This window comes from Pogoniulus pusillus, chromosome 11, assembly GCF_015220805.1.
Source record: "Pogoniulus pusillus isolate bPogPus1 chromosome 11, bPogPus1.pri, whole genome shotgun sequence".
NCBI lineage: Eukaryota > Metazoa > Chordata > Aves > Piciformes > Lybiidae > Pogoniulus > Pogoniulus pusillus.
This window is the reverse complement of record NC_087274.1, coordinates 16,063,821-16,082,258: the sequence shown is the minus strand read 5'-3', so window position 1 is coordinate 16,082,258 and position 18,438 is coordinate 16,063,821. Positions and strand designations below refer to the sequence as shown.

General features: G+C 50.8%; 1 protein-coding gene across 2 annotated transcripts in view; it reads left to right on the top strand.

Moving 5' to 3' along the window:
• The first annotated feature begins 5,358 nt into the window (after positions 1 to 5,358).
• GFRA4 (GDNF family receptor alpha 4) overlaps positions 5,359 to 18,438 on the top strand; it is a 73,185-nt gene continuing 60,105 nt past the window's right edge. The window contains exon 1 of one of the 2 annotated variants that reach the window (XM_064151191.1): positions 5,359 to 6,004. In XM_064151191.1, coding sequence (XP_064007261.1) covers positions 5,965 to 6,004 — 40 coding nt within the window. In that variant the 5' untranslated portion in view covers positions 5,359 to 5,964. The remainder of the gene's footprint in view (positions 6,005 to 18,438) is intronic. The other variant, XM_064151190.1, reaches the window with a different exon arrangement.

Genomic DNA, 18,438 nt, shown 5'->3' with positions numbered 1-18,438 from the left:
CTTAGGGCAGCGCTTCAATATCTGAAGGGAATCTGCAGGAAGGTTGGGGGGGGACTGTTTAGAAGTGCTTGGATGAGGGCAATGATTTGAAACTGCAGCAGGGCAGATGGAGGTTGGACATCAGGAGGAAGCTGTGCACAGTGAGGGTGGTGAAATGCTGGAACAGGTTGCCCAGGGATGTGTTTGAGGCCCCATCCCTGGAGACGTGCAAGGTCAGCAGAGTTTGCAGAGCATAAAAGAGGTCCCAAGGTGCTTACATTTTCCTTGACATTCAGAGCTGGCTTGATAACGAGTTTAAATACCCTACAGGTGCTGAGCCACACTCGAGTCCCTGGAAGGATTCAGATCTTCTTAGAAGGCAGCAGAATCTACAGTTACTGGGAGGTTGGATTGGTTTTTAGAGTCATAGAATCGCTTTGGTTGGAGGAGACCTTTAAGGCCACCAAGCCCGGTCCCTTTGCCTTGTACCTGTGGATATTTTGGGGTGAGGGGATTGGACCATCTGTGGGATGGTACATGGTAGAGATCTTCCACAGGGATCTTACTCAAGGAAGACAGGCCCAGTTTCCATTCTAGTTTCCACTGTAACCAGTTTCACTCTCACAAGTGCATTGCTTTTAATCTGCACATTTCTGTGCCCTCCCTGCCCAGTGATTCCTCCAGGGACCTACCCAGACAATTCTTTCTTTCATTGCCTTTGCTAAAGGCATTGTCTGGAGCTCTGGGGAACAGCTGTTTTGGGATAGGGATAGGTAAGGAACAATGGGATGTTTTTACATCTGACTGATCCGTACCTCCTTTTCTTTACAAGGAAAGGGAGCAGCTGATTGCATAAGCAGGTATGTGTGTGTGCTTCACTTAACTCTGTTCACTCCAGCACCCATCTGGCTATAAGGAGAAAGCCCAGAGCCCATAGATAAGGCAGCAAGGAACAATGATCCCTCTTTCTTCAGTGTGTCTCTTCCGGGTGGCTTTTCCCACTGCTTGCATTCTGCCAACCCCCCCCCCCCCCCCTCCCTGCATACATGGAATTACAGAAATAGCAGGAAATGCCTCCCTGCTGGCATGGGCTGTGGGAGTTGTCTCTGCCAGGGCATTCCTCATCCTCATCCTCATCCCCTATTTTTTTTCTTTTCTCTTCTTCAGACATAGAAGGTTCAAAAGGACCAATGTGCAAGGTCCTGCACCTGTCTCAGTGCAAGCCCCAGTATCAGCAGAGGCTGGGGGATGAAGGGATGGAGACCAGCCCTGTGGAGAAGGACTTGGGGGTGCTGGGGGGTGTAAAGCTGGATGTGGGCTAGCACCGAGTGCTCACTACCCAGCAATGTGGGCAGCAGGGGCAGGGAGGGGATTCTGCCCCTCTGCTGTGCCTGCTGAGACCTCAGATGCAGTGCTGGGGACAGCTGTGGAGTCCTAAGAACAGGACAGACAGGGATCTGTTGGAGCAGGGCACAGCAATGCTGGGAAGGCTGGAAGGGCTCTCCTATGAGGCCAGGCTGGGAGAGTTGGGGATGTTCAGTCTGGAGAACAGAAGGCTCCAGAGAGACCTTCTGGTGGACTTTCAGTGCTTAAAGGGAGTGGTAAGAAAGCTGGGGACAGACTTTTTATTAGGGCCTGTTGTGACAGGACAAGGAATGATGGTTTAAAACTGAAAGAGGGAGATTTAAATTAGAGAGAAGGAAGAAATGTTGCATGTTAATAGCCTGGCCCAGGTTACCCACAGAGGCGGTAGATGTCCTATCCCGAGAAGCATTCCAGGTCAGCTTACCAGGGTCTCTGAGTAGCCTGCTCTTCTGTAGATGACCCTGCTGCCTGCAGTAGATTTGGTCTGGATGACGTTTACAGACCCCTTCCCACCCAAGCCATTCTATGAGCCCATGAAACTCTGCTTCCACAGCACTGTTTCTTTCACAGCTTCCCCTTGTCTGGAGGGGAAGGCTGTATCCTGTCCTTAGCCCAGGAAGACACAACAAGGCTGCTTGCAGGTTGCCTCCTGCAGCTGTGCAGGTGAAGGTGGTGGATGCAGATTTCCTGATTTGACCAAAGAGAAAGTTTTCCTGCAGCTGAGACCTGAACAAAGGGATAAGAGACAGTGCCAGGGAAAACAAGTCCTCATAGAATCATAGAATCAGGCAGGTTGAAAGAGACCTCCAAGATCATCCAGTCCAACCTAGCACCCAGCCCTGTTCAGTCAACTAGACCATGGCACTAAGTGTCTCAGACAGGATTTTCTTGAACATCTCCAGGGATGGTGACTCCACCACCTCCCTGGGCAGCCCATTCCAATGCCAATCACTCTCTCTGTGAAGAATTTCCTCCTAACATCCAGCCTAGACCTCCCCTGGCACAACTTGAGACTGTGTCCCCTTGTTCTGTTGCTGGTTGCCTGAGAGAAGAGGCCAACCCCACCTGGCTACAACCTCCCTTCAGGTAGTTGTAGACAGCAATGAGGTCACCCCTGAGCCTCCTCTTCTGCAGGCAAAACACCCCCAGCTCCCTCAGCCTCTCCTCATAGGGTTTGTGTTCCAGGCCTTTCTCCAGCTTTGTCACCCCTCTCTGGACATGTTCCAGCACCTCAACATCTCTCTTGAATTGAGGAGCCCAGAACTGGACACAGTACTCAAGGTGTGGCCTGATCAGCGTTGAGTACAGGGGCAGAATAACCTCCCTTGTCCTACTGGCCACACTGTTCCTGATCCAGGCCAGGATGCCATTGGCTCTCTTGGCTACCTGGGCACACTGCTGGCTCATGTCCCACCTCTCCACACCTTTGTGTGAGGCGAGGCTGATCCAGACTCATTGTTTTTCTAATGCCTGAAGTGACGGAGGTCTGAACTTTTGGACCAAGGGCATAGGAATATCTCATTCCTGAGAGGAGAACAGAGATATTATCCAAGGAAAATATTCTTTTCTTTGCTAAAAAAAAAAAAATCAAACACCATAAAAAGTCACATATGTTCCAGTACCATTATTTTTCCTTCACTGAAGCTGACTCAGAAGAAAAAAAATAAAAGAGCTACTTCAAAAATAGAACCCTAAAAAAAGAATCTGCAAAATAATAATAATAATAATAATAATAATAATAAATGAAGAGGAAAATGCAATCACGTCCCCCAGCTTCCCAGCGAGATGCTCCAATTGCACCTCACTGCAATTTCATTTTGAAATTTGCTGGAAGAGAATCACACTTCTCCTTGCAAAGCTAAAAAAAAAAAAAGGAGAGGGAAACCCCTTAAAAAAACAACAAAAAAACCCCCAAAATCCACCACCAAAAAAATCCACCAGCTCCAGAGTGATGCTTTCTTACTCCGACAAGTTTTTGTCCAGTTCATTTTTTTCACATAGAATGGTGTGAGCTAGAAGGAAGCTCAGAGGAGAAGACTCTGAGGTGACCTTATTGTGACCTTTCAGTATCTTAAGGGGGTCTACAAGAAAGCTGAGGTGGGACTATTCAAGGCTGTCAGGTAGTGATAGGAGTGGGGGGAATGGAACAAAGCTGGAAATGGGGAGATTCAGACTGGATGTTAGGAAGAAGTTCTTCAGCATGATGGTGGTGAGAGCCTGGAACAGGTTGCCCAGGGAAGCAGTGGAAGCCTCATCCCTGGAGGTGTTTAAGGCTAGGCTGGGCAAGGCTCTAGACAGCCTAATCTAGTATGAGGTGTCCCTGCCCATGGCAGGAGAGTTGGAATTAGATGATCTTTGTGGCCCCTTCCAATCTTGACTGATTCTGTGATTCCATGATCCTAGGATCACCCAGTCCAACCCCTCAGCTAAAGCAGGAGACCCACAGCACCTTGCCCAGGATCACAACATCCAGGTGAAGCTGGAATCTCTCCCGAGAAGGAGAGACCACAACCACTTTGAGCAGCCTGCTCAAGGGCTCCAGCTCCCTCACACCAAAGCAGTTTCTCCTCATGGAAGTTGAGATGGAACATGATGGGTTCCTGCTTGTGCCTCTTCCTCCTTGTCCTATTGCTGGGCACCACTGAAATGAGTCTGGACCCAGCCTCTTGCCATTGTCCTTTAGCTGTTGACCAGCATGCAGAACAGCCCCTTTCAGGCTAATCCTCGCTCCCTGCCCCAGCAGGTCACCAGATGCTAATTTTGGGTGTGAAACACGACGATGAAAGGCATTCAGGTGTTTACAGCATTTCAGTGCTGACAGGACTAGGAACTCACTAAATGTGAGCATGACTGCAGCATGGTAGAAGCTTTCCAGAGGGGAGGAAGGCCAGGGATGAAACTTTCCTTCTGATTTCCCAAGAGGGGAAAAAAAAAAAGACACAAGAAAAAGAAGTATTTCCTTGACTGTTTTATACTTTAAACCTACAAACAGCTGTATAAATGATTTCCCTTCCCTGTTTTGCTCATGAAAAATAAAAATGTGCAGTTCCTCTGGTGCTCGAGGAGAACTTGCTGGAGGATTAATGAGGTGATGCCAGGACGAAAGGCGAGTTAAGAACCCTGAACAGCTCCGGCAAAAAAAACCCCAAACCGCCCCGAAGCGGTTAAATACCTGATTAGCTGGAATAGATGGGGGGAAAGGAGGGGAGGGGACAGGAGAGGAGAGCCTTTGAAAGGGCAAACCTGCGTTAGGAGCAGGAGCAGAGCTGGCTGGGTTTACAGGGCACTGACTTGGAAATGAGTCTTCTAACTGTCAGACAGTTAATTGCCGGGTGAACCTGAAGACATCACTTCACATTTTGTGCCTCAGCTACTCCAGGCATGAAATGGAGGTTGTGGGAAGCGAGGCTCACTTGTCATCATAAAGATTAAGAAGTGGCTGTAGGTGCCAGGCTCTGTGGCTTGGATTGCAAAAGAAGGTTCAACAGTGGGACATGGGCAGTAAAGGCATGGGAAGCTGGGAGGTGGAAGAAGCACCAGGTGATGGTGGCAAGGGACCTCTTGCAGGGACTAGATGGACTCTATGGGAAAGAAGATATGAAGACGTGGATGGAAGGTTATGGAACCACATATCCTGAATTTGTAGAGGTGTTTCTTTGAGATTTGGAAGGTGCCCGTGTTGCAGGTGATTAGTGGAAGATAGTGTGGCTGGGAGGGATGTAGGATGTGGCTCAAGACCTCAGTGCTCCGGTAGCAAACAGTCAAGATCAGGGCACAAATCCCAAGGGTATGGAGCTGGGGCTGTCATCCTGAGCGAGGGGCCTGTTTGAAGCTACAAAGAGATGAGGATTTGGGATGGGGCTGCTGCCGGGAGACTCCAGGAGGGCAGCGAGGTGGAAAGATGACATCCCGGCGAGGAGCGAAAGGGGCCGTGCCCTGGGGTCCACAAGCTGCTCCTGTTCGGGTGAACGAACCCCCTTCGCTTCACGGGGCTAGGGATCTGGGGCCGGGGAGGCGGGGAGGAGCGGGTCCGGCCAGCCAAGCCCCTCCCCGCGGGGCCGGGGCCGCGGAGAGGCGGGGGCGACGGAGGAGGCAGCCCCGGGAAAACGGCGAGGGCTGCCCCGGCGCTCGGGCACGGTGGAGGCTGTGCCCCGCGGACTGAAGTTTGAAAGAGGAAGGCAGAAAAAAAGAAATTAAATAAAAAGAGAGGGGGGAAAAGGCCACAAAGAAAGAAAGAAAGAAAAGAGGGAAAAGAAAAAAGAAAAGGCGTTACAGAAGAGAGCAGCCAAGCGGCAGCCCCGGAGGGATGCGGCGCAGAGCGGCCGGCGGCAGCCCGCGAAGCCTGGCCCGGCTGCGGGCATGACCCGGGCCCGGAGCGGGGCCGAGCCGGCTGTGGTGTGAGCTTCGCCCCGGGAGGGCCGGGCCGGGACCGCCTCTCGCCCTGCCCAAGTCTCCGCGCATCCTCCGGCACCGCCTGCGCGGGCCGTGCAGAGCCGTACCGAGCTGTGCCCAGCCGTCCCCGAGCCGTACCGAGCCGTCCCCGAGCCGTACCGAGCCGTGCCGGCCGGTCAGTCCGAGCCGCGCCGAGTCGGGCTGATCCGAGCCGTGCTAAGCGGTAGGATGAGGGGCATCCTTTGCTTCTGCACGCTGGTCCTCCTGGGTGAGTAGCACGGGCGAAAGGAAGCGGCGGGGTGGGGGGGACGGGACGGCAACTTTCTGCTTGCGGTGCCTATCGGGGGACACGTTACAAGCATCCCGGGGGCAAGGGCGATGTCCTCTGCCCAGCGTCCTAGGAGCGGTGGGATAGCATCTCCCATGTTTCTGTCATCTCCTTTGCGCTGGGATCTTGGCGCTTGCCTCTGTGGATAGTCCCTGCTTGCCTCGACATGACTCCGTTTCACCCCGGGAATTGAGGCACTTCTTGTGAGGGAAAGAGGAGCTTGGAGGTTTGGAGCGGAGACAATTCTTGTGAGGGAAAGAGGAACTTGGAGGGTTGGAATTGAGATGCTTCTTGCTAGGGAAGAGGAGCTTGGAGGGATATGTTAGGGGTGGAGGTTTTGCACGGCCCCAGGTTACCCCATTGTGGATGAAGGTGGAACATGGGGGCTCCGGACTGGTGGGAGAGGGCTGGCAGCCCCGACTCTGCTGCTGATGTGCAGCACCGTGCACCGTATCCCGAGCAGTGGTCTGACCCCAGCATGTGTGACTGTGTGTCGGAGGTTCTGCGTGCTGCAGATTTCCTCGCACTCACCTCCCCCTAAATTAGACTGTCCTCAAGGTGCTCGCTTCTGTGGTTGTTTTTTGCTTCCCGGGAGCAGGATGCTAAGGTCCCGAGATATGTTCTCTATCCCTCCGTCAGCTCTAAGAGCAGCCCTTTGTCTGGTGGCATGACCGGGGGCTGTCCATCCACAGGGATGTGGTCTACAGCACTTTGTCTTTGAGCATCCCGCTTGCATCCTGCTTTTCCTCAGCTCAGAACGGACGATTCTCCTGCCTGCAGTTCGGGAGCTTCCCGCGTCCCCGATCAGAGCTGTGCGCGGAGCGGCTGCAGCCCGGGGCTAGGAGCCCTTGGCAGTGGACAGTGGCTGCTGGGAGAAACCTCGCTGCCTGGCTCTGCCTGGCTGCAGCTCCCCTTAGGGTGTTTGCGGCTTTGGTGTTTGTTCCACCCCCCCACCCCCCCCCATCCCCCCCCGTGGTTCTCTGAGACAGCAAACCCTCGAAGGCGCCCGAGCTTCACTAGACGAGGAAAGGCTGCGGGGAGGATGAGCTGGTCCTCTTCGGGTGGCCACTGGGGGGGAAAAGGATGCATCGAAGTGGTTGGGACATCCCGGCCCGCCCGACACGGTCCAGCACTGCGTCTCTTGTGCCCTGAGCATCCCCGCTGGGAGCCCACCTCCTGAAGAAGACCCCGAGGAGATTTTCTGTTGGTGGAGATGGCTTTGCCAGAGCTCCAGGTAGCTCCTCTTTCTCCTCTCTCCCAGTCACTAGATGTCAGCAGCAGCAACTCTTGCAAGTCCCACAGGCGTGGGGGTGGGAGATGGATTTAGACCACCCCCAAGAGGAACAGGTCCAGCCTGGGAGGGCTTTGTTCCAGGGGTTTGGAGGAACGCTAGGACCTGGACATGCCCCAGGACGGGACAGCTGCTGCGTTGCAGGGGCTGGAACTGTGCACTATATGCTGGGAAAGGTCTCAGCCTCCCTCGGAGCTGGAGATTTTTCCTGTGAGTCTCACAGGGCCCCTGGGTGGGAGTCCAGGTCTCTGCAGGATCCACTTTCCAAGTGGATTGGGTTGACTGCCCGACTGATTGACCGCCTGATTGACTGCCTGGTGGACTGATTGATTTTCTCAAGAGAAAGTGGACTCAAAGAAAAGAGCAAATGGGCAGCTCTCCACTGTCAGCAATGGAACTGGGAATAGCAGGCAGGTGGTATGGATACACTCAATGCCTCCAATCCAACCCAGAATAAAACCATCACAGCTAGCATTCACCTTTTGGCCTTTTGATCCTGGGATCACCAGAAGGACCTTTTCATCTCTGAACTGACATTTGACCTTTGCAGACTCAGCACTATCCCAGCACAGCAGATGCAATTCAATGCATGTGGATGTTTGTGTTCTGGGTGGGTGAGGGCTACTCATTTAGGTGTGCCTGGGCTGACCCACCACAGGGATCAGGGGTTCTGGACTGGAGAGAGCAGCCTCAGCATGGCAATTCCTAGCTTCATCTGTGTTAGCTGAACACCGTGCAGGCTGCAGTGGGAGCTTTCCTTTTTGTTTGTCAGCCCCTTGCCATTTTTAGGAGGATCATGTGTGAAGGAGACAGGGCTTGGAGAAATTAAGGCTCTTCAAGGTGGTTGTCATCATCCAGTCTAGATAGACAGCTCCTGCTGCTACTTCATATCCACCCCCTTGTTGGCAAAGACATGCAGGGTGACCCAGACCAGGCACCTCATAGAGCTGAACACAATTTTTATGTTCCTCAGCTACATTTCAACCAGATCAGCTCCTTGACCTGTCTCACATGAATACCAGTGCCAGCCACAAGCATGATCAGAGGACTGGAGCACCTCTCCTGGGAGGGTAGGCTGAAGGAAATGGCTCTAATCAGTCTGGAGAAGAAAAGACTCTGGGAAAATCTTATAGCGTTCTTCCAGTATCTGAAAGAAGCCTAAGGGAGAGATTGAGAGGGACATTTTCTAATGGCCTGTGGTGGTAGGATGAGAGACAGTGTTCTTAAACTAGAGCAGTATACATTTTGTTTGGACATTAAGCAGAAGTTCTTTACTATGAGGGTGATGAGACACTGAAAAGGGTTGCCCAGAGAATGCAGGTGCCTCATCCCTGGAAGTGTTTAAGACCAGGCTGGACAAGGGTTTGAGCAACCTGATCTAGTGAGATGTGTCCCTGATCATGGTGGGTGAGTTGGAACTGGATGATCTTTAAGGTCCCTTCCAACTCAGGCAGTTCCCTGATTCTATGAAATCCTACCCACAGGACAGTGGTGTGGCATGCAGGAAGATTTAGTGCGAAGTAAATGCTCCAGAAAGCATTGATATGATTGAGTAGAAAGGGTAGAACTAATTTTACAGGGACGTTGGCGTACACCTCTAAGCAGCCCCTGAAGCATTGCCCATCCCTTGTGCAGCATTCAGAGGACATCCTAACAGAACAGTAATTAAAGGATGAGAACTAGTATCTGGGCTAGAACTGAAAGCAGAAGCTTATGGTGAAGTCTCCATGGGACAAAGAATCATCCCTGCCCCATTACAGTGGAGGGCAGGATCCCAAAAAGGCATCTGGGCTGTCTTCTGCTGACAACTGCTGTGTTTATCTGTCAGGTTTCACTGCCCTTGGTCGTTAGCATAATTTCTGGCATATGTTTCCCAGAGGTTGTTCACTGATTCAGGCAAACACAAGAGATCATCTGGCAGCTTTCCACCTGGTTGTGGAGCTCAGATCCCAGGGGATGAGGAAAAATCATTTCTAAAATGCACCAGAGTGTCTGAGAGAGGGGGAAAGCTTCTTAAATTAGTGCCCCTGTCAGTTCTGACAGGAGAGAGCCATTATTTGCATCAATAAGGTTGGGATATTTATGTCTCTCCAGATTGGTGCAAAGGAGAAATAAAACTTCTCCCTCAACAGGCTGTCCTCAAACCCTGTGCAAATTCCTCTGCAAGGATCTCAGCACACCCAGGAAGTATTTTTTTTCCACAGCTCTAGAGCCTGGAGCAGTAATTACTGCTGGGTAAAGATTGGTGCTAGTTAAGTCTAATAATTAATATGAAGCACTGTGAGTAGAGGTTTGGTTTCCTTTTGGAGGCAGAAATCACAGTCACTGAATCCCAGCATGGTGGGGGGCTGGAAGTGATCTCTGGAGATCATCCAGTTCAACCCCTTGCTAAATCAGGGCACTCACAGCAGCTTGCCCAGGATCACAATGCCCAGGTTGGTTTGGAATCTCTGCAGAGCAGGAGACTCCACACCCTCTCTGGGCAGCCTGCTCCAGGGGTCCAGCACCCTCACACCAAAGAGGTTTCTCCTCCTGCTCAGATGGAACCTCCTGGGCTCCAGTTTGTGCCCGCAGCCCCTTGTCCTATCCCTGGGCACCACTGAAATGCCTTCTCTGCTCTCCTAGCAATTTCCACGGACAATTTCTATCGTGCCTGAAATTCCCTTCATCATTTTTGCAGGAGCCTTGTTCACTTTTATAACTTTCTTCTTGGTCATTTTAAAACATGACTTTTAATGTCACTAAAGTTTGCCACTTTATGGTAAAAATACTCTGCTACCAAGTTATCTGTGATTTCCTTTTACCTTCAGTGGACTTTATATTCCTTTTGCTTCTTTAAAAATAAAAAAAGAGATCTCTTTCTTCTCAACCCAACAGTGGAAGAGGACAAATTCAAAGGTAGTTCTCCTGCTAAAACAGTTCTTTCAGAAGGACACTAAAAAGATACAAAGGAACAAAGCTGTGAAAAGCTTGTTCCTGCCAATCTCCCATCCAGCACAGCTCCCTTGTTCCAAACACATCTGTCAAAATCCCCTCTGGTAACGCCTCCTGGCAGTGAACTTCAAGCCTGGATGGACTGATGGAGGGAGCTGTGTGATAGTGGGTGGGGGAAAAGGGCTGGGCAGACATTTCCACCACCTCGTGCGGACTGCCTTCATCTCTTTTGGCCACCACAGCTTCAAAAGTTCAAAGATGAGCTGGAATCCTGCTGAAAGCAGAGTGGAAAATCATGGCTGAGAGAATGAGTTTGAAGAGCTTGATAGAAAGTGGAGCCATGGATGGGCATTGGAAAAGGAGGAAAATCAAAGTGGTGTGACTGGGTGGGGCAGTGTGTCCAGGAGGGGGTCATAGTGGTTAAGGAGATGGAGTAGAACAACCCAGGAATGTTTTTACAGAGAGCAGAAAGGATTTTCAGGAGGTGAAGCCACCATTTGTCCTGGGTGAGGAGAACCTGGTGCTGCCACAGGGAATTAACAAAGCTGCTCATGAAGGATGGGGATCTCCATCAAGGATTAAGTGACTCCTCCAGGATTTGGGTCTAATAACAAGTGATACCACAGCTGACTTACTGAACTTGATAGGTGTTAGGAAAGGTTGTTACCATTATGGATATCTCCAAGCAGCTCCCTGGAGCTTGCTGGAGCTGAGCTGCTAAGAAGTCTCAGAATCACAGAACAGTTTCAGTTGGAAAAGACCTTTCTTGAACACCTCCAGGGGCAGTGAGTCCATCACCTCTCCAGTGCCTGACCACTCTTTCAGAAAAGATATGTTTCCCAACATCCATCCTAATCCTCCCCAGCACAATCTGAGTCTGTTTTCTCTCATTCCATCACCTGACCCAGGGAGCAGAGTCCTACCCCAGCTGTGGGTCTGCCCTGGGGGTTCTGCAGTCACTCAGCATTAACACCTTTCCCTGCTGTGGGGAATGGCTTTCATGCAAGCTACTGGGCACAGCCAGACCTCTGGGGTTTTCTCAGAGCCTGGCCATCTCCTGCACTCTCTGGAGCTTTGTGGAGAGGCTGGGTTTCAGCTGTCTGCAGCAAGTGCCTTGAGGGAATGAGTGGCCCCGAGAGATAGTAGGTGAATAAACCTCCCTGGGTGCTTGGTGCACTGCTTGACCATCCTCATGGGGAAAGAAGTGCTTCCCTCTGTCCTCTTGGCTTACAGAAGTAATCCCCAGGTCCAAGCTGCCTTGGCCATTTCCTGTCTCATCTCTTTTCACGTCCCTTCATGCAAATCCCTCTTCTTCCTCCACCAGCAGCTCCTCAGTGCACATGTTCCTCTTTCTGTCCAAAGCCATCTGGGGAGCAGTTTGCATGAAAAATGCCATAAAAATAGTTGTGCTGTGGTTTTGATTTATTGAATCCAACTGGAAAATCCTGTCTGCAATACCTGCCTGCCTTGAGTGCTTTGACAGAGTTATTAGCAGCTCTCCCCACGCTACTGCTGACATATGGGCTGGGGAGGTCGTTCTGACACACAAGAGCAGGCAGCTGCTTTCCAGTTTGCTGAGGAGAAGAGAACAGGGCAGGGTTTATGGTGCTTCTTCCAACAACAGGATCGAATTGCTCCTCTTGCATACACTGCCAGGCTAAGTGATGTCCTCTCTTTAACCCCAGGGCATGGCGGTCCGCTCTGGGATGGGACTTTAAGCAGGTCCAGATGCTAAAGGGCTGTGGAAAGACCTGAGAAACTGGTGAGGTTTGGTCTCTCCTCTCTTCTTGTTACTTGTAAAATGAAGAAAAAGGCCAAAGACAGAAGACAAGACTAAACTTGAGTGTCTGTCACTTGAATGCTCCTAACTGCAAGAAAGACATTGAGGTGTTGGAGCATGTCCCGTGAGGGGTGACAAAGCTGCTGAGTGGTCTAGAGCAGAAGTCTTGTGAGAAGCAGCTGAGGGAACTGGGGGTGTTCAGCCTGGAGAGGAGGAGGCTGAAGGGAGACCTTCTGGCTCTCTACAGCTCCCTGAAAAGAGTTTGGAGCCAGGTGAGGGTCAGACAAGATAGAATCACCTCAAGTTGCACCAGGCTTGGACATGAGGAGCAATTTCTTCCTGAAAAGGTTGTCAAGCCCTGCAGCAGGCTGCCCAGGTAAGCAGTGAGTCCCCATCCCTGGAGGGATGTTAAACCTCTATAAACATGGTCCTGAGGGATGTGGTTTAGCAATGGACTCATCAGCACTGGGTGAATGGTTGCACACGAAGACCTTAAAGATCTTTTTCAACCAAAATGATTTTATGATTCTACCCTATGATTCTGTCCCAGCTGCAGTTTTTAACCATAAGCTGCCTGTGCTGCAGACTGCCTTGTGGAGGCTTTGCAAATTCATTTCAGGTCTCTTCTGCCTCAGCCGAGTTTAGCTTCTGACAGCTGCAAAACCCAGGAGGACTGGGGGTGCCTGTGCCAAATGCTCAACTCTTCAGAGAGGCAGCAACAGGAGCATCTCTGGGAGTCTCTGACTGCATCATTTGAGGTCTTTGGAGACTCAGATGTGAGCTGGACCCAGGAAATGCTCAGGACAGGTCTTGGGAGAGCTCCAGGGTGCCTTGAGAGATGGCAAATGGAACACAACTCTGGAAAATGATCAGACTTTGTTTCAAGCTTTGCATCAAATGAGGCTGGCTGCAGCAGCCACCTGGGAAATCCTATCAGCCTTGATTAAACAGAGCAAAGAAAACACAGGGCAGCTACAGGCTCGTGGGAAGGGCTCTCTCACTTAGATGTTGGCTGTGAATTTTTTGGGGCCAACCTGGTGTCTGTGCCACCAGTCATAGAGAGTTCATGTGGTCCTGTCCCTGAGAATTTCACATAGATTCAAATCAATCATAATGGGCTTTGAAATTCTTAGTACAGCTGTTTTTACCTTTAGACTGTGATAGCTTTTATTGAAATCTTTGCTTTATTCTTGCCTCCTCCTGTTGCCCACTCTGGACCCTCCATATGTATCAGCTCCACCATGAATTTCTCTTTGTTCATTTCTTGTTTGCATCACCCACAACTGTATACTGGGCTGGATCAAAACCATGTGTGTGTGACCAGCAGGGCATGGCAGGTGATTCTCCTCCTCTTCTCCCCCTCTACTCTGCTCTTGTGAGACCCCACCTGAAGCACTGTGTCCAGTTCTGGGGTGCCCAGCATAAGGCAATTGAATTGTTGAAGCTGGTCCAGAGGAGATCACAAAGATGATCAGAGGGCTGGAGAACCTCCCTTATGGGGACAGGATGAGAGAGCTGGGGCTGTTCAGCCTGGAGAAGAGAAGGCTCTGGAGAGAACTTAGAGCAGCCTGCCAGTACCTGAAGGGAGCTACAGGAAAGCAACCTTTGACAAGGGCTGGGAGTGACAGAAGAGGGAATGGATTGAAGCATGAGGAGGGCAGATTTAGGCTGGAGATGAGAAAGAAATTCTTTATGGTGAGAGTGAGGAGACACTGGCACAGATTGCCCAGACAGGTTATGGATGCGCCCTCACTCAGGATGTTCAAGGCCTGGTTGGATGAGGACTTGAGCAACCTGGCTTAGTGGAAGGTGGTGAAGATCATCCAGTTTCAATTCCATGACAGTGGAATTGGAATTGGATGATCTTCAAGGTCCCTTCCACCCCAACCATTCTATAACTGGTGTCCAGGTCCTGTGGACTGGCTCTCACAGTATGGCAGATACAACGATCTGGCTGGCAGCCAACCTGGCCCCTTCTTCAGACTTCTCCCAGGGAGAAAAGTCAGGGGGGAATTCAGAGCTTCTCAGCACTCCCTGTCCCTGTGACTCTGGATAAACAAGTCTTAATATCAGGCTGGCTATTTCTGCTGAGATTTTAACTTCCATGCACGGGAAGAAAAATGCATCTCCCCGTGACAGGCTTGACGGCAGTATCTCTCAGATATTATACAGCTGGCTCCGTTACCTGCACTCTGGAAATAGGCAGCAGATGTCTCCTGTAGCACCAGGCATGTTTTTTTTTTTTTTTTTTGCTTGGTTGCTGCCTGTGTTTGCCTTTGATATTGGGCATGTAGAGCAGAAGGCACCTTAAAGAGATGTCAGGAGGTGTGCAGCGACATAAATCCCCGCACTGTGAATCTCCTGTAATAAAGTCTGCAGGTTAGGAGGATGTGTTCTCCATCTCCTAATGGAGAGGGGAGCCAAGCAGCATGCTGAATTATTAGACAGGTCTTGGAATGAATCAAAGCCATTTGACCTGTTTGTGCAAAGCCCCAGACAAGGCTGAGTTTGCCTAAATGTTTCCTCTGCATGGTGAGGGATTGCACTCCTCCTTGCAAGGGTTACTGATTTGACACATGAGTTACAGCAATTTCGTGGGAGGTCTTTTTTTTTCCCCCTCCCTTCCAATCCATTTGCTGTGTTTCTTCCTCTTAGTAAGAGAATAAAAGCCAGGGTGGCTGCTTGAGAGACAAAGTGCACACCTTGGGCTGCTTGTCACAGCCACATCATCATTTGGAGAGGGGGCATGGACAGAGTCATCTCAGCTGAGCTTTCCTTCCAGTGTGGGAAACAGTGCTCAGGAAGTCCTGGTGTTCACAGCTTACAAATACCTTCAGGGTAATGTGAAGATGATGAAGTCTGACTGGCAAGGAGGTGGAACAAAGAGAAACTTGAGCTGCATACAATAGGAACAGAATCACAGAATAGTTTGGGTTGGAAGGACCTTTAAAGATCACCCAGTCTGTGGGCAGGGGCAGGTTGGTCAGAGCCCCATCCAACCTGACCTGGGATGTTTCCAGGGATGGGACGCAGCACCTCTCTGGGTGGGATGGGTCAGTGCATCACCATCATAAGGTCTCTCTGGAGCCTTCTCTTCTCCAGGTTCAACAACCCCAACTCCCACAGCCTGGACTCACAGCAGAACCCTTCCAGTCCTGCCAGCATTGCTGTGGCTTCCTCTGGCCCTGCTCCAACAGGTCCCTGTCTGTGCTGAGAACTCCAGAGCTGGCCCAGCACTGCAGCTGAGGTCTTAGCAGGCACAGCAGAGGGGCAGAATCCCTTCCCTGCCCCTGATGCCCACGCTGCTGGGGATCAGCCCAGGTCACAGCTGGCTCTGGGCTGTAAGCGCTCAGTGCCAGTTCATGTCCAGATTTGCACCCCCAGCACTCATCAAGAGTGAAGCTTTGCTTTCAGCCAGGACAACTTCTGCTTGCTTAAAGGAAGAGAGAAGAGCAGGTTTCCCTTTGGGAAGATTATGGGCTCACTCGGGAGCTTATCAGGCTTGGTGGCCTTTAGCACACCTTAAAGCCATAAGCAGTGCTGCCCCAGGGAACCCCTGAAATGTGCTCAGGTGCCCCAATCACAGAGAAAAGCCTGGGTGTTCCTGTTCAGTTGGAAAGGTCACCTCTTTGCTTGGTTGGTTGGTTGGTTCAGGCTTTTTCTTTGCTTGTTTGGGGTTTTAGGGGTGAGGATCTAGGATGTTAACTGCAGGGACAAACTAATGGAAATGACTGGGACTCAGATGAACAGCCTCTGCAGGATCCATTCTCCTGGATCTCCTACTGTCTGGGGAAAGGATCAAGATCAGCATTAAACTTGCAATGTTAGACTTCTCCATCAGGGCTTAGAAGATGTGGGGATGGAACATCAGAGAAGGTCTTGAGCTGATTCTGGCCTGGAGGTGGGAAGCAGGGGAGAAAGGGCTTCTGAGAAGCTGAACAGAAGATGCAGATGTGCTTAATAGAGAACCCAGAAACTGAGAGGGGGAAAGTGTAAGTTCATAAAGGTCTGAGAGATATTTTGGAGCTGGTGAAGCCCTAAAAGGCTGGATTCCCCTGTCTGCAAAAGGCAATGTGAGTCTCAATACGGGAAGTGGATGTGAAGTGACAGCTCCAAGCCCCATCCCTCAGCGTGGAGTGTGGAGCCATAGACACTGGGTACAGCAGTTTGGAGCTACCAACCTCCTGGGACTAATGCAAGGAAATTTATCTCCCTCTCCTGATACTACTTCTTTCTTCCTCCCTACAGACTCAGCCAGGACAATCCTTAATGTGTGCTGCAAAGCCTGTTAGTAATTAAGTACCTGACTCAAGGGGCTTCAGATCTCTAGTCAAGTTCTTTATGTACTATCACATTAACAATAACTATTAATTATAAACAGAAGAGCCAGAGAAAACAACCAACCACCCAACCAAAAAGAAAAACCCAAACAAACAAATTAGCAACCTCTCCCCAGATAAGAAAAGGCAGCCAGGGAACTGCTCCCAGAGTGCTGCTGAAATGCTGTCCTACGGGATGAGGATTTATGGCATCTGCACCCGGGTGTCTCCCGGGCTTTGGAACATGATGCATGAGTGTGAAACAGGACACGGGCAAGGCAGGGGAAGTCTTCTGAGTCAGAACCAGGTGGCAGTGCAGAGCATGTCCTGGGATGTTTGGGTTTGTGTGAATCATAGAATTGTTTGTTTGGAAGAGAACTTTCTGGTCAAGCCCAACCACTAGCCCAGCACTGCCAGGTCACCACTGAACTGTGTCCTCAGCACCACATCTGCACAGCTTTGTTATTTTTACCCCTCCAGGGATGGGGACTCCACCACTGCCCTGGTGAGGTGAGGCCTCAGCAGTGCTGAGTACAGGAGAACAATCTCTGCCGTGGTCCTGCTGGCCACACTACTGCTGACCCAGGCCAGGATGATGGTGGTCTTCTTGGCCACCTGGGCACTCACTGGCTCAACTTCAGCTGCTGATGATCAGCAGGCCCAGGTCTTTTTGGGCTGGGCAGTTTCCAGCCACCCTGTCCCAAGCCTGGAGCCTTCATGGCATTGTTGTGACCCAAGTCTAGGAGCCAGCACCTGGCCATGTTGAACCTAGGAAGCAGCTCACTAAAAGCTGGGGTGACCATTTCTCAGCAGCACATCAGGAACAAGGTGACTTTTAGCATCACCTGTTGGGCACTCCATCTACCCAGCTCCCATTTTGGTACTCAGGCAGGAACTGAATCCCAGCGCAGAGGCTGCCCAGTCTGCTCTGAGAATCTTCCCATCCTCCACACATGGTGGGAGGGGTCCTGCTTTGCACAGGCGAGACATGTGCTGCTGAAGACAGAGGGCTGAGCTCAGTGATGTGCCACAGAAATGGGTGCAAAACCAGAAAGCCTCCAGTAAAAGATCAGACTTGAAAAAAACTAAGCTCGTTGCCCCAGAAAAATACTGAGCTTTTGGCACAATTTGGCTTCAGAACAACAGTGACAGATCAGGACCAGTAAAAACTGCAATAAAAGATAGCAAGTGGAAAATAAAATGCTTATTAAGGATAATTCCAGGGGAAGGAAAATGAGGACTAAAATAAAGCCCTGGACGTTTCTGTTCTGCTTTACTTGCTTCTGTTAAGAAAACAGAAAATCGTCTTCCAGATGGACCCTGAGAGAAGAGAAGTGGACCTTGTTCCTCGTTTCCTGCTCTCCCACCAGAGAGGGATGGTCCCAGCAGGCTGCAGGAGATGAGCTTCACCCCACCCAGTTCTCACCTGGTCTCAACTTTTCCCTTAAATCAGCAGAGAGGGGTTGAGAGGTCAGGAGGGACATTTACCCTCTCCACAATGTCATCTCCAAGGACCATGAATTGAATCAAGGTGATCATTTTAGACCTTTCCTCCTATGAGGAGAGACTGAGGGAGTTGGGGGTGATCAGTCTGGAGAGAGAAAGGCTCTGAGGTGACCTTATTGTGACCTTTCAGGATCTTAAGGGGGTCTACAAGAAAGCTGGGGAGGGACTTTTCAGGATGTCAGGTAGTGATAGGACTGGGGGAAATGGAACAAAGATGGAAATGGGTAGATTCAGACTGGATGTTAGGAAGAAGTTCTTCAGCATGAGGGTGGTGAGACTCTGGAAGGGGTTGCCCAGGGAGGCAGTGGAAGCCTCATGCTTGGAGGTGTTTAAGGCCAGGCTGGATGAGGCTATGGACAGCCTGATCTACTGTGAGGTGTCCCTGCCCATAGCAAGGGTGTTGGAACTGGATGATTCTTGTGGTCCCTTCCAACCCTGACTGATTCTATGATTTTGCTTTAAGTGCAATGAGATGAATCCTGCCTAAGCCACCAAGGGTTCTTGTCCTCCAAGAGAGCAGCTGGTGAAGGAAGGACCAGTCAAG